This window comes from Schistocerca gregaria, chromosome 8 (assembly GCF_023897955.1).
Source record: "Schistocerca gregaria isolate iqSchGreg1 chromosome 8, iqSchGreg1.2, whole genome shotgun sequence".
NCBI lineage: Eukaryota > Metazoa > Arthropoda > Insecta > Orthoptera > Acrididae > Schistocerca > Schistocerca gregaria.
Genome location: NC_064927.1, coordinates 393,297,499 through 393,316,165, shown reverse-complemented (window position 1 = coordinate 393,316,165; position 18,667 = coordinate 393,297,499). Strand labels below are relative to the sequence as shown.

Below are 18,667 nucleotides of genomic sequence, written 5' to 3'. Positions count from 1 at the left end.
TGCTACCCAAGGATTTCTACTAGCACTTGTCTTTTTACCCTTTATCCTCTGCTGCCTTCACTACTTCATCCCTCAAAGCTACCCATTCTTCTTCTACTGTATTTCTTTCCCCCATTCCTGTCAATTGTTCCCTTATGCTCTTCCTGAAACTCTGTACAACCTCTGGTTCTTTCAGTTTATCCAGGTCCCATCTCCTTAAATTCCCACCTTTTTGCAGTTTCTTCAGTTTTGATCTACAGGTCATAACCAATAGATTGTGGTCAGAGTCCACATCTGCCCCTGGAAATGTCTTACAATTTAAAACCTGGTTCCTAAATCTCTGTCTTAGCATTAGATAATGTATCTGAAACCTGTCAGTCTCTCCAGGCTTCTTCCAAGTATACAGCCTTCTTTTATGATTCTTGAACCAAGTGTTAGCTATGATTATGTTGTGCTCTGTGCAAAATTCTACCAAGCGGCTTCCTCTTTCATTTCTTAGCCCCAATCCAAATTCACCTACTACATTTCCCTTTCTCCCTTTTCCTACTACCGAATTCCAGTCACCCATGACTATTAAATTTTCGTCACCCTTCACTATCTGAATAATTTCTTTTATTTCGTCATACATTTCTTCAATTTCTTCATCATCTGCAGAGCTAGTTGGCATATAAACTTTTACTACTGTAGTAGGTGTGGGCTTCATATCTATCTTGGCCACAATAATGCATTCACTATGCTGTTTGTAGTAGCTTACCCACATTCCTATTTTCCTATTCATTATTAAAGCTACTCCTGCATTACCCCTATTTGATTTTGTGTTTATAACCCTGTAGTCACCTGACCAGAAGTCTTGTTCCTCCTGCCACCGAACTTCACTAATTCCCACTATATATAACTTTAACCTATCCATTTCCCATTTTAAATTTTCTAACCTACCTGCCCGATTAAGGGATCTGACATTCCACGCTCCGATCCGTAGAACGCCAGTTTTCTTTCTCCTGATAACAACATCCCCTTGAGTAGTCCCCGCCCAGAGATCCAAATGGGGGACTATTTCACCTCCAGAATATTTTACCCAAGAGGACGCCAACATCATTTAACCATACAGTAAATCTGCATGCACTAGGGAAAAATTACGGCCGTAGTTTCCCCTTGCTTTCAGCTGTTCGCAGTACCAGCACAGCAAGGCCGTTTTGGTTAGTGTTACAAGGCCAGATCAGTCAATCATCCAGACTGTTGCCCTTGCAACTACTGAAACGGCTGCTGCCCCTCTTCAGGAACCACACATTTGTCTGGCCTCTCAACAGATACCCCTCCGTTGTGGTTGCACCTACGGTACGGCTATCTGTATCGCTGAGGCACGCAAGCCTCCCCACTAACGGCAAGGACAATGGTTAATGGGGAAACCAGTCATGAGCGAATAAAATCTTTATTACATGGAAGAGTATCTTCAGAATTATGGGTAGAGTACACCCTTGATGCCCTAGCAGAGATTTATCCAAAGAACTGGAGATCAACACCATGCCAAGCCAGTACTTTTTCACTAATGTGTTTTGTGAAGATCAATTAAACAATTTATAGAACAAACAGTGAATATTGTGATCATGATACACGTAGTAAACATGATCTTCACAAGAATATAAAAAAACTCAGCATGGCATGAAATGTGTGTAATATACAAGCATAAAAGTATACAAAAAATACCAGGCCATGTTAAAACATTGACAGGTTTTTTTTTTAAAAAAAAACTTTTTTTAAAAAAAACTTTTTTTAAAAAAACTGATACTGTCCAGGCCTTTGCCCTCTACAAGGCCATTGGCAGAACAAGGGTTGCCACTGCTGATGATTCTTTTTAGTTAAAATTTAAGCAGTAGTTGGGTTTGAATCTGGACTCAAGAAGTTTCAGCTACCAGCTAAAGACTCTAGCTCTAGGCCAAAGGATCACCTATCTGATCAAGCAGCTGGAATTTGACATGAAGGCTGTCATCTGATTGTAAGCTACTCTGAATGTCTGTGCCTGGAGGACTACCGAGGGACAGTTACCATGGATTCCAAAGGTACCTCTAGTGCTATCCTCTCCTGTGGATCTTGTCTCCTTAACAGGAAGTGTCGGATGTATCACCACTCATCCACTTGACTGTGAGTGGTGTGTCAGTGGTAGGGCCAGGCACCCTGTACAGAGGAGACAGGTACTCTGAACAACTGAAGGTATTACACCCATCCCTCTAATCATCAAGTTTTTGGTGCCAACTTCAATTGAAACATAAACTGAGTCAACAACACATGCTTCACTTTTTGGGAAGCCTGCTGTATCCCATTTCAGAGGGAGGCAAATACACAATAGTTGGCAGTTCAAGCTTTTGGTGAACAGTGATACCTCTGAGACAAATTGCAGCAAGGGATGGAAAGGATCAGCTTGTTCATTCTGCATGTATGCCCTGAGGTCACATTCTTGTAAAAGAAGATTTTCTTGCAGTCTATGAACGAGCACACTGCCATCAGCTAGGATTGTGGTGCACATTGGACAAAATGATGGGCTCTTACATCATGTCTAAATCATACCAGTGACCAGCTGAGAAAGTTGGAAAGACCAGCCTTGTTCATGGAATATCAATGAATTTCACAATCTGCACTACTATCCTCAGAACTGATTGTAGCCCTCTGAGTCTGAGTCAAGTGGGTGTCTTGAACCAGAGCCGCTGAATGTTTGACATGTTCGCTGGAACTTCTTGCACTTGTCCCATGGAGTTAAGAACTGTAGGGGGTACCTAAACAGCTTCAAGGCACATTGTAAATCACAGGCTGCTGCCTAGGTAGCTGACCTGTGTTGAGTGTATAGAAGATTCTTTTTAGATTATTTGACTCTGTTCAATCTAGATAATGATAACTGAAGGAGAATCAAAAGTATTAGTGGAACATTCAGAAAATTGCTACTGCTGAAGCATTTACCACATAGTTCCAGACTTTGATGCAATCCTACAAAGCATTGAAACTCATAAAAAACTCAGTACAGGATGCTACCTAAATCCCCAAACTGACAGCAGTGAGATTTTTAGGATAAACATACATCTATAATCCAAATGTCCTCTCACTGTATGTGATAGAGGGTGCTTTTTATGCCAATGTCATTGTCTCCTTGCTGTTCCCATTGCAGAGGAAGAATGATCATTGGTAAGCCTTTGTGTGAGCTCAAAGCTCTCAAATTTTACGTTCATGTTACTCTTATCTACATAGGGGGATCACATTTTTTGAATTTCCTAGGCGTGAATGGTCTCAGAATTTTAACAGTAAACAAACCTTGACATGTAACACCTCTCTTGTGTCACCTTTTGCTGGAGTTTTTTTTGGCATACACACAATACTTTCACACTTAGTAAACAAACCTGTTATGAAATGCAATGCTCTTCTTTTGATCTTTTCTGTTTTCCCTATGAGTCCAGTCTGGAACTAGTTCTGGAGTGACAAGCAATGTTCAAATATTGTTTCACAAGCTGCAGTGTGATTGTGAATTAAAACAGTGATCTAGCAAGCATAGAAGAAATTTCTTTTAATTTTGTCAATGATCACGAAACTTTTGGTCCTTAAAGTACCAGTTTTGGTCAGCAATGACCAGTAGCCAAAACTATTGAAATTATCAGTTATAATCTGCTAACCCATAATAAGATTAGCACTACAGGAAGTACAGAATGGATTGCATTTTTAGAGTTTGTTTTAGTTAGCAATCTTTTACCTTCAATGGCAATATATATTAGGAAAAAGATGGTCTTGGGATGAGAAACAGTCTGGCTGGCATCTTAGCTCATGTTTTGCAAATGATTTTGAATAATTTTTTTTGTCAAATTTTTCACAGCTAGAAAGAACAAATTATTTACTATGAACGTTCCATCCATTATATTTTATTACTGTTAGAAGGTGATGCCAATCAGGTTAACACATTTTTCCAAGCAACAAGCAGCATTTAGCCAAAAACAATTTTTACTACAGAAGTAGAAGAAGAGACTTTCATTAATTATGTAGACCTTACTATTAAGGAAGATGACAAGAAACAAATATTCCTTAAAATAGAATGTAAACAGTCACAACCACAATAAACTTTATTTTTAGACACATACCATGCTGTAGATGGTGGCCGTGAACGGAGCAGGTGCTACATCTCCACGAACCCTAATGAGCACTGTAGTGCCTGCTTCATTTACAGTCACCATCTACATCATGGTGCGATCTGAAGATGGTATAAAACAAACCAAAACTGGTAAACTTTTATAGTAAAAGAAAAATTTATAGCAGTTGTAACTGTTTATATTCAATTTAAATAACAAATAAACTGCTGTAGTCCAGAGAGACATGGGCTCAAAAATTACATAAATTTCAGTTTTCAAAAAACCCATATGCACAGATATTATCAATAATGCCAGTTAATGCCATCCTCCAGGATATTATGCATCCATACAATAGGCAAAAAAAAAAAAAAAAAAAAAAAAAAAAAAAAAAAAAAAAAAAAAAAAAAAAAAAAAGAGAGATGTACACAAACACATGCTCAGTCAGTAAACTGTTCTAATAAAGAAAGAATGAAAACAATCACTATGCAATATGTCCCAGAAAATAGAAAAATGCTTGATTAAATCTACAGTCAGATGCAGTTTTCAAGTTAATTACCCCTATAACTTCATGCAAAACATAATTTTAGAAGTGTAAATGGAAAATTTATTGACAGTGGTGTATATAGGTTTGATGGTAACAACTGTGGTAAGTATAATATCAGCCAAACTAGCCACTCTCTTAATATAAGGTTTAAGGAACATTTACACCTGTCTAGTTGTATTTAATTTCCCATGTTTTGTTGCAGATATGAAGATGGCTATTGCTGACCAAAACTGGTAGCCTAAGAACCAAACATTTTTGATCATTTATACAAATAAAACAAATTTATTCTAAAAGTGGTCAAATAAAAGTTTTTTAGGCTATCACCTATGTGAGTGATGACACTTTGTGTAGATTCTCCTACTGAAGCTCAGATTTGCGTCTACTTTCCTTCAGTTAGTTTTATGTGTTTTTTCCACCTCAGATGACTCTGTATGGATACTCGCAGATATTTAATGAATTGCACTGCTTCAAGTGACTATTCCACAATTTATAAGCTTATAACAACAGATCTTTCAACCTATTTATGTACAATACATTCCATTTCTTTATACTGAAGGTTAACTGCCAATGCCTGTACTAAGCACCAATCCCCAGCAGGTTTCACTTTATTTCAATACATTTCTCTGTACACAATAAAATAATGCAAACAGCCAGCTGACAGTACTGTATATTGAAGGGGCGCACTAATTCAAAATGGATGTGGTATATCCACAGCTGTAGAAAAGAAGTCCAAATTTTGTCAGACAGACACTGAAGCTGCATGTAATTTTATTTGGGCAAGAGCAATTATCAAGCGTTGGCTACTTGGGTCTACATGACCAGACACCCCCAAATGTGACCAAAAAGTTAAGAGAAAATTTCAGCTCAGTAATATGTAAGATTTTTCCAAACTGTACTGCTATTACTGGAGTAGATTTAGTCATAACAATTGATTGGGATAAACAAACTTTTGCAAGTGATCACTGTGACAAAAAATCCTGAGAAACAATAATAAATGCCACATCTGAAAAATATTTAGAACAGAAGGTTTAGAAGCCCACTCATGATTAAAATATATTAGATTCAATGGCAAAAAATAGAACTGACCACTGACTATTTCCACATTAAAAACTGGTACCAGTGGTCATAGGGCACTTGCAGCAACAATGATTATCAACATATGAAGGAAAACTAAAACAGGGAGACATATTCACATTTTCATTAAACTGGATAACAGGTAGTAGTTTCATATTTCACAGATTAACTAGTAAGATTTAGCTCTGGTCAATGAATGCAGACGAAATATGACTCAAGTTTCGAACAATGTTTGACCAAGTACTGGAAAAATGTAAAATGAAGCATATGGGTATAAATAGAGAGATTCTAAATGAAATGTGTTTCTGTTCACATGTAAAAACTGTCAGCAGCACCAAAGTTAAGTGTCCAGACACTCATGTGTGACATAAGAACAGAAATAGAAGGTAGAAAAACAAGCTCTGCTTTCAAATGTTGCTTTATCAAGGTGAATCCTGGGGTATTGCCTCAAATGGTTCAAATGGCTCTGAGCACTATGGGACATAACAGCTGAGGTCATCAGTCCCCTAGAACTTAGAACTACTTAAACCTAACTAACCTAAGGACATCACATACATCCATGCCCAAGGCAGGATTCAAATCTGCGACCGTAGAGGTCACGCAGTTCCAGACTGAAGCACCTAGAACCGCTCGGCCACAATGGCCGGCGGTATGGCCTCAGTTTAATTCTTGAACTGCTGCAAAAATGAGTGGTGCATATGTTAGTCTCTTTGCCATTGAAAAACACCTGAAATCCCAAAATTGAACAAATCTCCAGGACCCAATGGAATCCCTGTCAGACTTTATGTTGAAGATAAAAAACCTGCTGTACCCAATATTAGAACATATTCTGAGTTTAACGTAATGATTTATCTTGAATGGAATGACTTTCATGACAACCAGGATGGATACTGAAACATCAGTCATGAAAAACACAATTTGGACTTCATACATTTATGCATTTTGAATCCTATGAATCTAGGCAATAAGACAGATTTCGTTTCTCCTGAATAGCATTTGCCTCAGCATCACACCACCATTTACTAATGAAAATTTGATTATAAGTGGCATCCAAGGATATTTGAGATTGAACTGAGGGTTTATTGATAGCTGTAATGTAGCATGTAATTTAAAAATTTAGAAAGGAAAGTCAAAGACAGATGTACAAGTAACTTCAGATGTGACCCAGAGAAGTATGTTGGCACCATTGGGGAAAGTGACAGAAATGCTGGTAAACTTAAACTGGCAGACACTTTTAGATCAGAATTTCCAGAATCAGTATTAAGTGCAGAATCTATGCATACACTACAATTGCCTACATATCAATATAGTAGATATCATAAATGAAATAACAGAATGTACAGAGGCAATTTACACTGTCATTCTTACCATACTCCATATGCAAAAAGAACAGGGAGAAATTAATATGTAGTACAATGGAAAGTACCTTTGCCAGTGCACTTCAAAAAGGCTTGCAGAGTAGAAATGTAGATACTTCTTTACTTTAGTATTTTTCAATTCAGTTCTGGCTTCATAGCTCCAATGCCAGTTTTTCATTTGGATTTGTTAGGTCTGCTTCTCTATTTAGAAACTGACCATCCCTCTAACCCCAACCTGAACAGTGTTAGTCACTACATCTTTCAGAGAGGAAATAACACAAAGAAATAAAATTATGAATTATTTAAATGTTACATGTTATGAGTGAACAGATGTTTCTATGTCAATAATGTATTTTTAACAACTCAGGTGCCAGGAATGCTAAGAGTTGCAGAAACATAGCAAAAATAAATCTGTAAAGAAATGCTTACCACTCCAACTTGACCAACCACACTGCTTAGTGATGAATCTCGATTCCACAGGCAAATGGGAACAACGTATCGGGTGTACTCAACAGGATCTCTCAGTATTATTATGGCAATGTCAGCATTTAAGGTGTTGCTGTTGTACTCTGGATGGAGATATATTTTTGATGGCTATGTAATGAAAAAGACAAAAACAAAGTCAGAAAAAATTTTATTACATAGCAAAAAATGCACAAGTCAGAAAATGTTACTTTTGATAACAATATTGGCAGAAAAAATTTGCAATGAAATTTAGAGCTTAGGTAACTAGGGGAAAACAGATGAAATCCACTTTATAAGTTCTTATTTAATGCTTGTTGTCACCATCACTTTATTGTGTTCAGCACAAAGAAGAAAACTCAAAAGTTACTTAGTTTTATTTTTACTTCTTTTGAGTTACAAATGATGCCTATATGCAACATGACTCTGTAATAATCCGCTAAGCTGCCTCAACATAATCAATTCAACTTCAAAGCGGCAGCATTAGCTGTGTTTTAGCAAACATTTTGGAACGTCACCTACAAAATTATAACATTGTTTCTCCTGCCTTTGGTGAAATCTAATTGCTCTTCTTCTTATGTGGCTGTAGGTTTTGGATAATTGGAGGAGTAAGTCTGATGGTGAGGAACTGTCATCATATGCTGGTACTGGATGGTTATAATTAAAAAGTAGGTACTCACAGAGGTCCACTGTGGGCTGTAATTCTTGTATCACAAAAAAAACTTGGTAGATATGCTAATGCATTAATGCAGAACTGATTGACACAGGGAAAAATTAGTTCCAATTTTGCATACTAGTTTCAAATATGGCACTGTGACTGCAAGAAAGGCAAAAAAAAACTTTTTCCATTTGTGATGAATTAGGAATGGGATGTGAGCAATAAAGGTCAAACAAGTGAGAAAGGCATAATGTTGGCTTTATTATTAACCACTTCATAAACCATTTGTTCAGTATGAGCACTGGAGATGTTGAAGAGATGCTGCATCCATAAAATGATGTGATCAACAGTTGCTTGCTGTAGTTCCAGTGGAATCTGAGCAATGTGTTCCTCTACACTGGCCTTTAGATCACGCAGAGACCAAACACATCCCTGGTAAGCGTTCTTTTACATTCAGAATGTTGCTGTGGATGAAGAGGTTTCAGTTGCTGCACATCTGGATCTTGTACAGGTACCAAAAAGCATTCTCTATTGTCAACTGTGGGATGGAGAACTCTCGTGACACTGCAAGAGCACTAGCACCACCCAAGGCACATGCTGCATGGTCAGTTACAGCAACAGCAACCTCGTTAGTAACTTCCACCAAGATATGATACCTTTTTCTTCCAGTTGCCACATTAATCTCAGCTCTATTGTTGAATTTCATTATTACAACGTGGGGCCTCTCCTGAGACCTTTTTGTTTGTGATACTCTCTCAATGCAGCACTATAACAGCTGCTGATTACATAAAGCAGTTTCACTAATAGCAAACAGTATCTCTTCATGATAGCCATACTGTTCATTCATGCTTTGGCTGTCATACCACCATACAAAGAGTACACAGCACCAGATTTGTGCCTAATGGCCAAAATTGGAACTAATTTTTGCCTGCATAAATCAGTTCTGTATTGATGCATTAGCATATATACCAGGTTCCACTGCCATACAGTAATTACAACCCACACTGGACCTCTGAAAGTAGGCATAGTAAGCTAATTTTACTGAGATTCGTATCACCAAACTTTGCAATTACCCTAATAGCATACGTAGCTGAACTCAGACGTTTCAGCAGACCATCAATGTGTTGCTTCCAGTTTAACCTCTCATCAATGGACACACCTAAAAATTTTGAAAATTCTACCCTTAGCTACAGACTTCTGTTCAAAGTCTATATTTATTACTGGAGTTGTGCCATTTACTGTGAGGAACTGTATATACTGCGTTTTATCAAAATTTAAAGACAGTCCGTTTGCTGAGAACCACTTAATAATTTTGTGAAAAACGTCATTTACAATTACATCACTTAGTTCTTGGTTTTTGGATGTTATTACTATACTTGTATCATCAGCAAAAAGAACTAACTTTGCATCTTCATCAATATGGAATGGTAAGTCATTAATGTATATCAAGAACAGTAAAGGACCTAAGACCCAACCCTGTGGGACCCCGTACTTGATAGCCCCCCAGTTTGAGGAATCAGCTGTTGTATTAACATTACATGAACCACTTATTTCAACTTTCTGCATTCTTCCAGTTAAGTATGAATTAAATCATTTGTGCACTGCCCCCCTCAAACCATAATGATTTAGCTTATCTAAAAGAATTCTTTGGACAAAGGTTCCAGTGGACAAAGTTCTTCATGTATATAAAGTACACTTACACTGACACTTACCTCTCTAACCTGGTTGTAACGCTCTGCAAAGCGCCGCACCTCGTACTTTCCCAGGTAGACAACAAGATCCTGTGGTGGGAGTGATGGATTTTCACGGTACTTGATGCAATGCCCAGCTGCACACACATACAGGTATGGTCTCAAACATGGTATGCTACTAGCTTGTGGTGGTAGACAGTGACTACAGCTTTTGAACTTAATTGCAATTAACTTGGGAGCTTAGTGATAAGAGCTTGGTATAATTGAACTTTTACTTCCCTTGTTTATATTGTATTAATAGCCAGCTAGAGACAATTGTGAGTGTTGCTGCCATCTTGTAAATGCAGTGAAGGTTATTACAAACTATAAATTACAATTACCACAAACTGTGAATTACAATTACCACAAACTAAATGGTAATTTGTCTTGGTCATGTTCTGAAATGAGAAATATCTTATCCCTTCCACAGTGGTACTCCGCAGCCCACCAAAGCAATGCAATATACTTGTCCATCCCTATACCACTCTTGTTCCCAACCCCTTGCCTCATGGCTGTCCATGCAATAGACATAAGTGAAAGATTTATTTATTTATTTATCTGTCCCATATATCCTTCTACCACCACCTACTCCATTCCAGTTGTAGGCATCTCCTATCCCAGGTGAAGTGTAAAACCAGTAATATCACCTACAAGCTAAGCTGCAACCACTATGCCACTTCCTATGCGGGCATGACAGTTAACAAGCTGTTGGTCCACATGAATGGCCTCTCACAAACTGTGGCCAAAAGACAGTTGGACTGCAAAGCTGGCTCACTTCAGTGACTTCTTCATTGCATGCGACATCTGGAGCCTTCCTACCAGTACTAACTTTCCTGAATTGTGCTACTGGGAACTTCCTCTCCAATATATCCTATGTGGATCAAGGCAGTAAGTCCCTAATTGATAATTTTTTCTTCGGTGAAGCTTAAAGCCAGAAAATAACTGTTTACCCAGCAACAAATTCTCTCTGTGATTGTGATGCACAGTTAGTTAGAATAAATAACAGTGCCTTACACTATCAATACACCACAGTGGAAATCACTTAGAGTAATTAATGACTTCAGAACAAATGTTTTTAAGAACAGCTTACAAGAGGTGACTCTGGATGAACTATAAAATGAATCAATTTCTAACAAAAAATTTAACCTATTCCATAATAGATTCATATCATTACTTGAAAAGAGCTCTCTGCATAAGATTCAGGAAGTGTATTTAACATCCATTAAGAAACCATAGATCACTAGAGGGATAAAAGTATCTTGTGAAGGGGAAATGTATCTTTTGGCACTACATAAAGTACTCAGAATTAATAAAGAAAGTTATTAAAAAAGATCAAGGAATGCACACACAATGCCAGAGATTAGCGATTCCAACAACAGAATTAAGGCTATACGGAATGTATTGAAACGAGAGACAGGATAACCAGCCACTGAACAGGGTATCACTGTTGAAATGAGTGGAAGGGCTGTAAATGAGTCACAAATGTATCTAATAATCATTTCTAAAATACATAAGAAAGTATAGGGGCAAACAGTTTCAGAGAAAATCACAACAATGCATTGGAAAAGAAACTCTCATAAAATTCAGTGATATGAATGTAGCTCCAATTTCTCCATCTAAAATCGATAAAATTATATATTGTCTCAAAAATAAAAGCTTATCAGGTTTTGACAATGTTTTCAGTGGAGTACTAAAGATTCGTTCCCATATAATAGGCCTGAACTTATCTGAAATATGAAATACATCACTAACTCAAGGCTTTTTACCAGAGTGACTGAAAAATGCAACTGCCTTCAACAAAGGTGAGAGGAGAGATGTCAGTAAGTATCAACTTGTTTCATTGCTGACATCACTTCCCAAAATGTTTGAAAACATAATGTATTCTAGAACTATATCTCACCTGAGCTACAATAACATCTTCAGCAAACCTCAGTTTGGATTTGGGATGAGTTGCTCTACAGAGAATACCGTTTACATGTTCACTCATCAAATTTTACAAGCATTAAATAATGAAACCATGCTAGTTGGTGTTTTCTGTGGCCTATTTAAGGCATCTGACACCGCAAATCATAGTAGTATCCTAGATAAATTGAAGCCTTATTAGACTGACAATATAGTCAACAAACAGATGTCATATCTAACAAAAAGGAAACAAAGTTATACTTAGTAATTTAACAGTCAACCAACGTAGCCTGGGGACATTATTATGACTGGGGAGAAATAAGCACCAATTGGGTTCACCAGGGCTCAATTTCAGGTCCACTATTGTTTCTCACATATGTAAATGATATTCTGCCTGGTAAACAACAAGAAGAATTAGTTAATTTTTCAGATAACACCAGTATTATAATCAATTCAAGTATACATTCGTAAACAGAAGAAATGGTAAACAATGCCAGTTTGAATGAAGACCATTTCAACGTATTAATAGGAGGATCGAACGATGTCTATAGAAACGACACACAAGGTTATTACAGATATGTGGAAATGTTTAAGTAATTTAAACCACACAAATGTACTCATTGTGAACATCCCACATTGTCATGATTTACCACCCTGGTCATGTGTGAACAGCAAAATTAATGTTGCAAATGAGTGTATCATTAAAATATGCACTAACTTTAAGAATGTCGATATTGTAGATATAAACAGATTGCAGCGAAGGTTCCATAGAGTCCATGGACTTCATTTAAATACGCCAGGAAAGAAATTACTAGCCGAAAAAATATGTACACACATTTCGAAGAAGAGTGAAGAAAAAAGTATAAGTGACAAGCAAACTGAGATTAAGAAGTGCTTTAGAAGAGTTACAAGCTGTGCCATTGGCCAAACGCAAATTACCAAGTGGTTTAAACCAATTAGGTGAGAAACAAACAATCAAGTCATGAGCCAAACAAAAATTATGAAATGGTTTAAACCGAAGAGGACAGATGTGGATGAAGCAAAACTTACACAATCTCCAGAAGTTAACTCACCTGCTGATTGCCACCAGCATACAGAAGCCACACACAAGAAAGATACCACAAATTTTTTAGGGTAAGTGCTGTATTAGAAATGCCATTAGATAAAGAATCAGAAACTGTTTCAACTAAAGTTACTAAATACCCAGATCTTGCTATGCTACACCATAACATTCAGTCACTCAGAAATAAAATTTTCATTTGGAAGCACTACTCCAGTATGCACTAAATGTAGACATAATTTTCATTACTGAACATTGGCTATGAAATGACAAAGTAAAATTAACCTCAATCTCAGGATATAGATTAGCATGTCATTTTAGCCAAGAGTTTTCCACACATGGTGGCTCTGCTATCTTTGTGAAAGAGCAAATAAAGTTCTGTGATGTCAGTAAAAGTTATATTGACTCAATTGAAAAAGACTTTGAACTTTCCATTACTAAACTGCCAGAGCTTAATTTCATAGTTATTAACATATATATAGAGCACCAAGCAGAAACCTGCCGGTCTTCATGAATAAACTAGAGGTTCTGCTGTACAGGATCAGTACACTAAATATGAAGATAGTGCTTTGTGAGGATTTCAATATTGATTTTTCAAAAGACAGCAGCACCAGTGATACTTTGGTAATTATGACCAACACATTCAATATGATCCCCACAATACACTACCCAACAAGATTAACAGAATGCACAAGTTCTATTATTGACCAAATATTCATCTCAGAAACAAATTATAGATTCACAAGGAGAGTACCGAGCATGGGTTTTAGTGATGATGAGGCACAACTGATGTGTATAGAAATGCCAACAAGTAGTAGCAGTTCCAAAAATGCAGTTGAAAAAAGAGCTTTTTCTGAAGATAACATTAGAATTTTTAGTCTCTTACTCATGAAGGAAAACTGGGAAAGCATCACCACTCAGAACAATGTTGATAGCATGTACACGAGCTTTCAGAGCATCTTTCTTCACAATTTTAACGCAGCATTTCCAAAAGTAGTAAAAACAGTAAAACCTAACAATAATAAACAATGAGTAACCAAAGGCATAAAAATTTCCAGTGAGAGAAACAGATTTCTGCAGTACTGTTGTAAGAAATATAGAGTAACCAAAGAATTCTCAGGTTATTCAAAAGCCTACAAAACAATCTATGGTAGAGTAGTCAAAGAGGCAAAAATTATGTGGAATGAAAATTTGGTAAAAAAATCATCTAACAAAATGAGATCAACATGGAGAGTTATAAAGAAAGAAACTTGTAGTTCAGCACTAAAGAAAAAGAACATATCATTAACACTAGAAGGCTCGAAAGTCACAGACCCAAATTCAGTTGTGGAAAAATTCAAAGAATACTTCACTTCACTAGCTGAAGACCTCATTCAAGTACACTGTCAAGGACCAATCCCAAGTTTCTCTAGCAAGTCAGTGATCTTGACTGCTTCTATGTATGTTTATGAAACAAACCCCAATGAAATTATAAGTAAAATTAAATCATTAAGCAATAAAATGTCAAGTGGTCTTGGTGAAGTACCTGATTCCATATTAAAAGCATGTGCTCACCACATAGCAAACCCCATGTCAAAAATTTTCAACCTCTCTTTAAAAACTGGTGTATTTACAGATATTTTTAAAATAGCAAAAGTTTCACCACTGCTAAAAAAAAAAAGGTTCTTCTGAAAAATATCAAACTACTGACCTGTGTCACAGTTAAGTTCCTTCTCAAAAATTCTAGAAAAACTCTTCTATGACAGGCTTTTAAGTTTCATAAATAAATATGCACCTCTTACAGTACAACATGGTTTTAGAAAATCTAAATCTACACAGACAGCAATTTTCGAAGTCTTAGACTGCATTTTAAAATCCCTTGATCAACATAAATTAGCTGCAGGTATTTTTATAGATCTATCAAAAGTCTTTGATGTCCTGGACAATAACATTCTGCTCTAAAAATTAGAAAGACGAGGAGTAAGAGGTGTAGCACATAGCTGGTTGTTTTCATACCTAAAAAACTGCAGGCAGAAAGTATCACTGCAGTACGAATTCAACAAAATGAATAAAACAAGAAACAACTCCTTTCTTTCTGGCGAATTACCAATAAAATATGGTGTACCACAGGGCTCAATCTTAGGTTCTTGATTTAGGTGGACGACTTAGTTGAATATATGAGCCCCACAAAAACTATCCTGTTTACCGGTGACACCAGCATATTGCTCACTGGATCCAGTCCAGAAACTTTGCAGTCCACAGCAGAAAGTTTTATGAAAAGTCTTTCGGAGTGGTTCACAAAAAACAAACTCTTTATAGATACTGAAAAAACTGTATGTGTCGATTTTCATTTAATTCCTCAAACTAATCTGTCTATTCAAGCACAATTAAAAAATGATCTCCTTGAACATGTAAGTGTCACAAAATTTTTGGGTTTGTGGGTTCAGCAAGACAAAGTGGGACACACATATAAATAACTTGTCTAGAAAACTTTCATTTGTGTGCTATGGCCTAAGAATTTTAAAGGCTAAAACAAGCAAAACAACAGTACTGCAGGCATACTATGTGCAGTTCCACTCACTGGTCTGATATGGAATCGTTTTCTGGGGATACTCAACTCACAGTATAAATGTTTTTAGAATGCAAAAAAGAGCTCTAAGAATAATTTGTGACCTTAAAAAGACTGAGTCCTGTAAATCCCATTTTACTGAGCTTGGGGTTCTAAATATTCCATGTTTATTCACCTATGAAACTATCTCATTCACTAGAGACTACCTTCTGAAAACAGGCAAATTGCTACAGAACAAAAATGTACACAATAGTAGTACCAGAGGGAAATAAAATATACATCAAAAATATCACAGGACAACCACCTATCAGAGGAGCATAATTAACATTGGTGTAATACTACACAATAAGATACCAGAGGAAAAAAAAAACAAGTGTTACTCATCCAATATTTAAAGCTAACCTAAAGGCATTTCTAATGAAGCACTGTTTCTATTCTGTCAGAGAATTTCTGAATACATAACAAAATTAATTGTAATAAGTACCTATTTTTAATCTGCCTACAACTTTGATAATACTATGTATTATTGTAACTTATCTTTCACCTGTCCAATATCAATTGTACAATTTGTGCTGCATGGTAAAACTGAACCAATAACAAATCAAATCAAATGTTCTTGAACGTATCATTGGCTGGTTTTCTGCGAACTGCCTCACCATCGGTTTTAAAGAGACAGTTATGAACATCTATGGAAAATGTAATACATGGTGAGAAAATAATAGATAGGAAGGAAACTTCAAAATTCTTGTGTGTCGATATTTGATGAGAATTGAAACTGGAAGAACCACATTTTGTAACTCATAAAATAACTTAGTTCAGCCACATCTGAACTTAGAACCATTGCAAACCAGTAAATTCACATATTTTCTTTGAATAATGTAATATGAAATAACAGTCTGGAATAACTCATCTTTAAGAAATAAAGTTTTCATTACTCAAAAACGTGCTGTAGAATATGTGGTACTCACCCACGATCATCATGTGGGCATCTGTTTAAGGAGTGGGCATTCTGGTAACTCCTTCACAGTATATTTATTGTCTTATGAAGTTGGTTGTAAATAATCCACTACAGTTGAAAAGGAACAATGCTTTATATAGTTATGATACCAGAAGGAAAAATAACAGTCATTACTTCTCATTAAGACTGTCCTTAGACTCAAAAAGGTGCACGATGCTGCAACTAATATTTTTAGTAACTTGATATGAAATGTCTAACAAACAGCAAAGTAAAATTTGAAAACAAACAGGAAAAATTCTCTTTGATGACAGTATCTATTCTGTAGGAGAATTTATATTATTGTAACGTGTAAAAAGAGGTGAGTAGGAATTACTAACACCTGTATATTGTTTATTTAAATACCTTATAAATGTTCAGCATGTGGCCATATTTAAAAATTAATTTGTGATGAGAATGTAAAATGATTTCTTTCACATAATTATGATTTATTATGCAAATGACCCATGGAACATGAAACTAAGTAACTTCCTGGAACACTCCCCAGCCTCAAGTTTCACTAACCCCTGCCATTCACCTACTTATCCCATTCTCTGCTCCCACTTCTGCATTACAAAATCTTCTATTCCACCAATGCACCCACTAGGTTTTTTCCCCTTCTTTACTATATTTTCCTGTATTCCTCCCCCCCCCCCCCCCACCTTCTTCCCGTCCCAAAAAGAAGTGTACCAACTGCACCCAGCAGCCCTATCCTGTCCCCACTAAGTCCCTGCACATTCTCACAAGCAGCAATACGCCTTTGCCCACCCTTTTCTGTTGTCTCTCCTCCCCTCCCCCTCCCCTTCCAGCTCCAGTATCCTCCTTAACCTGACCATTCATGCCAGATTTCTTCCTCCATCAGGCACAATTGCAGTCCACATTATGGCACAACGACCCAAGAAAATTGTCATTTGGGTGAGAGTTTTGCGAGCGAGGAGAGGAGTAGGCCATTTTGTGTGTGTGTGTGTGTGTGTGTGTGTGTGTGTGTGTGTGTGTGTGTGTGTGTGTGTACTCCAGAAGAAGGGCTTTTGGCCAAAAGCATAAAATGTAGCAGTCCTCATAAAATGTAGCAGTCCTTTCAAAGTGACGGTCTGCGACTCACTGTCTTATCTATATGGAGAGTACCAATCCATCCTTTTCGTGATATTGTAGTTATTCCATCCTGGACTTCCCACAGTTTGATTTATATTATTTTTATTTAATATTTTGGCTAAAAGGCAAACAAATATCCAAAGGTAAATAAGAAAACTTCAGTTTTTTATTTTACAGTGAATTTAAAAGTTTTTTTGTGCTTCAATGACCTCCCCAGCATGATTGTCAAGTTTTTTTTTTTTTTTTTTAATTTTTACCAAAGCTGAAAATACTTCATTACCTACTTCAAATTTAAGAACATACAATGCATATTGTCTCCAGCAATGATGCTTCCTCTTTGGTTCATGGATGGAACCAGCTGTTATCTCACCCAGAACAGCCAAAATTTTAATGTAAGTCAGGACAGCAAAGACTTTTACAAGGCTGTAAAAATGTACAAAAATTATTAAATGCCACATTTTCTCCTAAGTTAGGAAAAAAGGCACTAAGCATCACAAAACCAAGAATCCCTTTATTTGCTACCCTGGTGTTGAAATTGATTCTGCAACTGCTTGATGAACAGACATTTCTTTAATAAGCTCAAAATCATTATCAGGTTGGGTCTTCAAAGCCAAAACTTATGTTTGGCTCCTGGTCACCTTCAACACTAATGAACACCATTGTCCCAACTTCTTTGTGGTGCAAAGTTTCAAAATTCTGAATATTTCCCCAGCCAAAAGGTTGTAATTTTAAATGTGTTCGCATGGAAGAAGGGAATTAAGTTTTACGGTAGGCACAGGTGGTGTGTTATTGTGAACTGTACAACTGTATTAAGAATGCAGGACTTTTTGCTTTGCTTTACCCATGTTTTCATCCAGTCTAAACAGGAGCTAATTTAACAATTTTGTTTTCAATGCCTTTTTGTCAGGGTAGTGAGACAGGAAATGGTATGTTATACCCTTGAATCATCTAGGATTAGAAGACTTTGCTATCACTGTAGCTTTATTTGCTACATTTTCATCCCACAATTTTCCATCTTTGGAAGTCCATATTAAACCAGGAACACACTTAAAAAGCAAAAATAAAGAAAAAACATTGTTTTTCATCAATAATGAACAGGTTGTGTGGACCAATAGCCTAACTCAATTCATAGTTCATTTTTCCATGGCAAAAACTTACCGATGCAC

The 18,667-nt window shown here is 36.6% G+C and overlaps 1 protein-coding gene across 2 annotated transcripts in view; it reads right to left on the bottom strand.

The window, feature by feature from the left end:
• LOC126283931 (serine protease gd-like) overlaps nucleotides 1–18,667 on the bottom strand; it is a 199,224-nt gene that overhangs the window by 32,470 nt on the left and 148,087 nt on the right. For both annotated transcript variants that reach the window (XM_049982317.1, XM_049982316.1), the window contains exons 6-7: nucleotides 9,888–10,003; nucleotides 7,485–7,649 (exon numbers count right to left, since the gene is read on the bottom strand). In XM_049982317.1, the coding sequence (XP_049838274.1) occupies nucleotides 7,485–7,649; nucleotides 9,888–10,003 (281 nt within the window). The remainder of the gene's footprint in view (nucleotides 1–7,484; nucleotides 7,650–9,887; nucleotides 10,004–18,667) is intronic.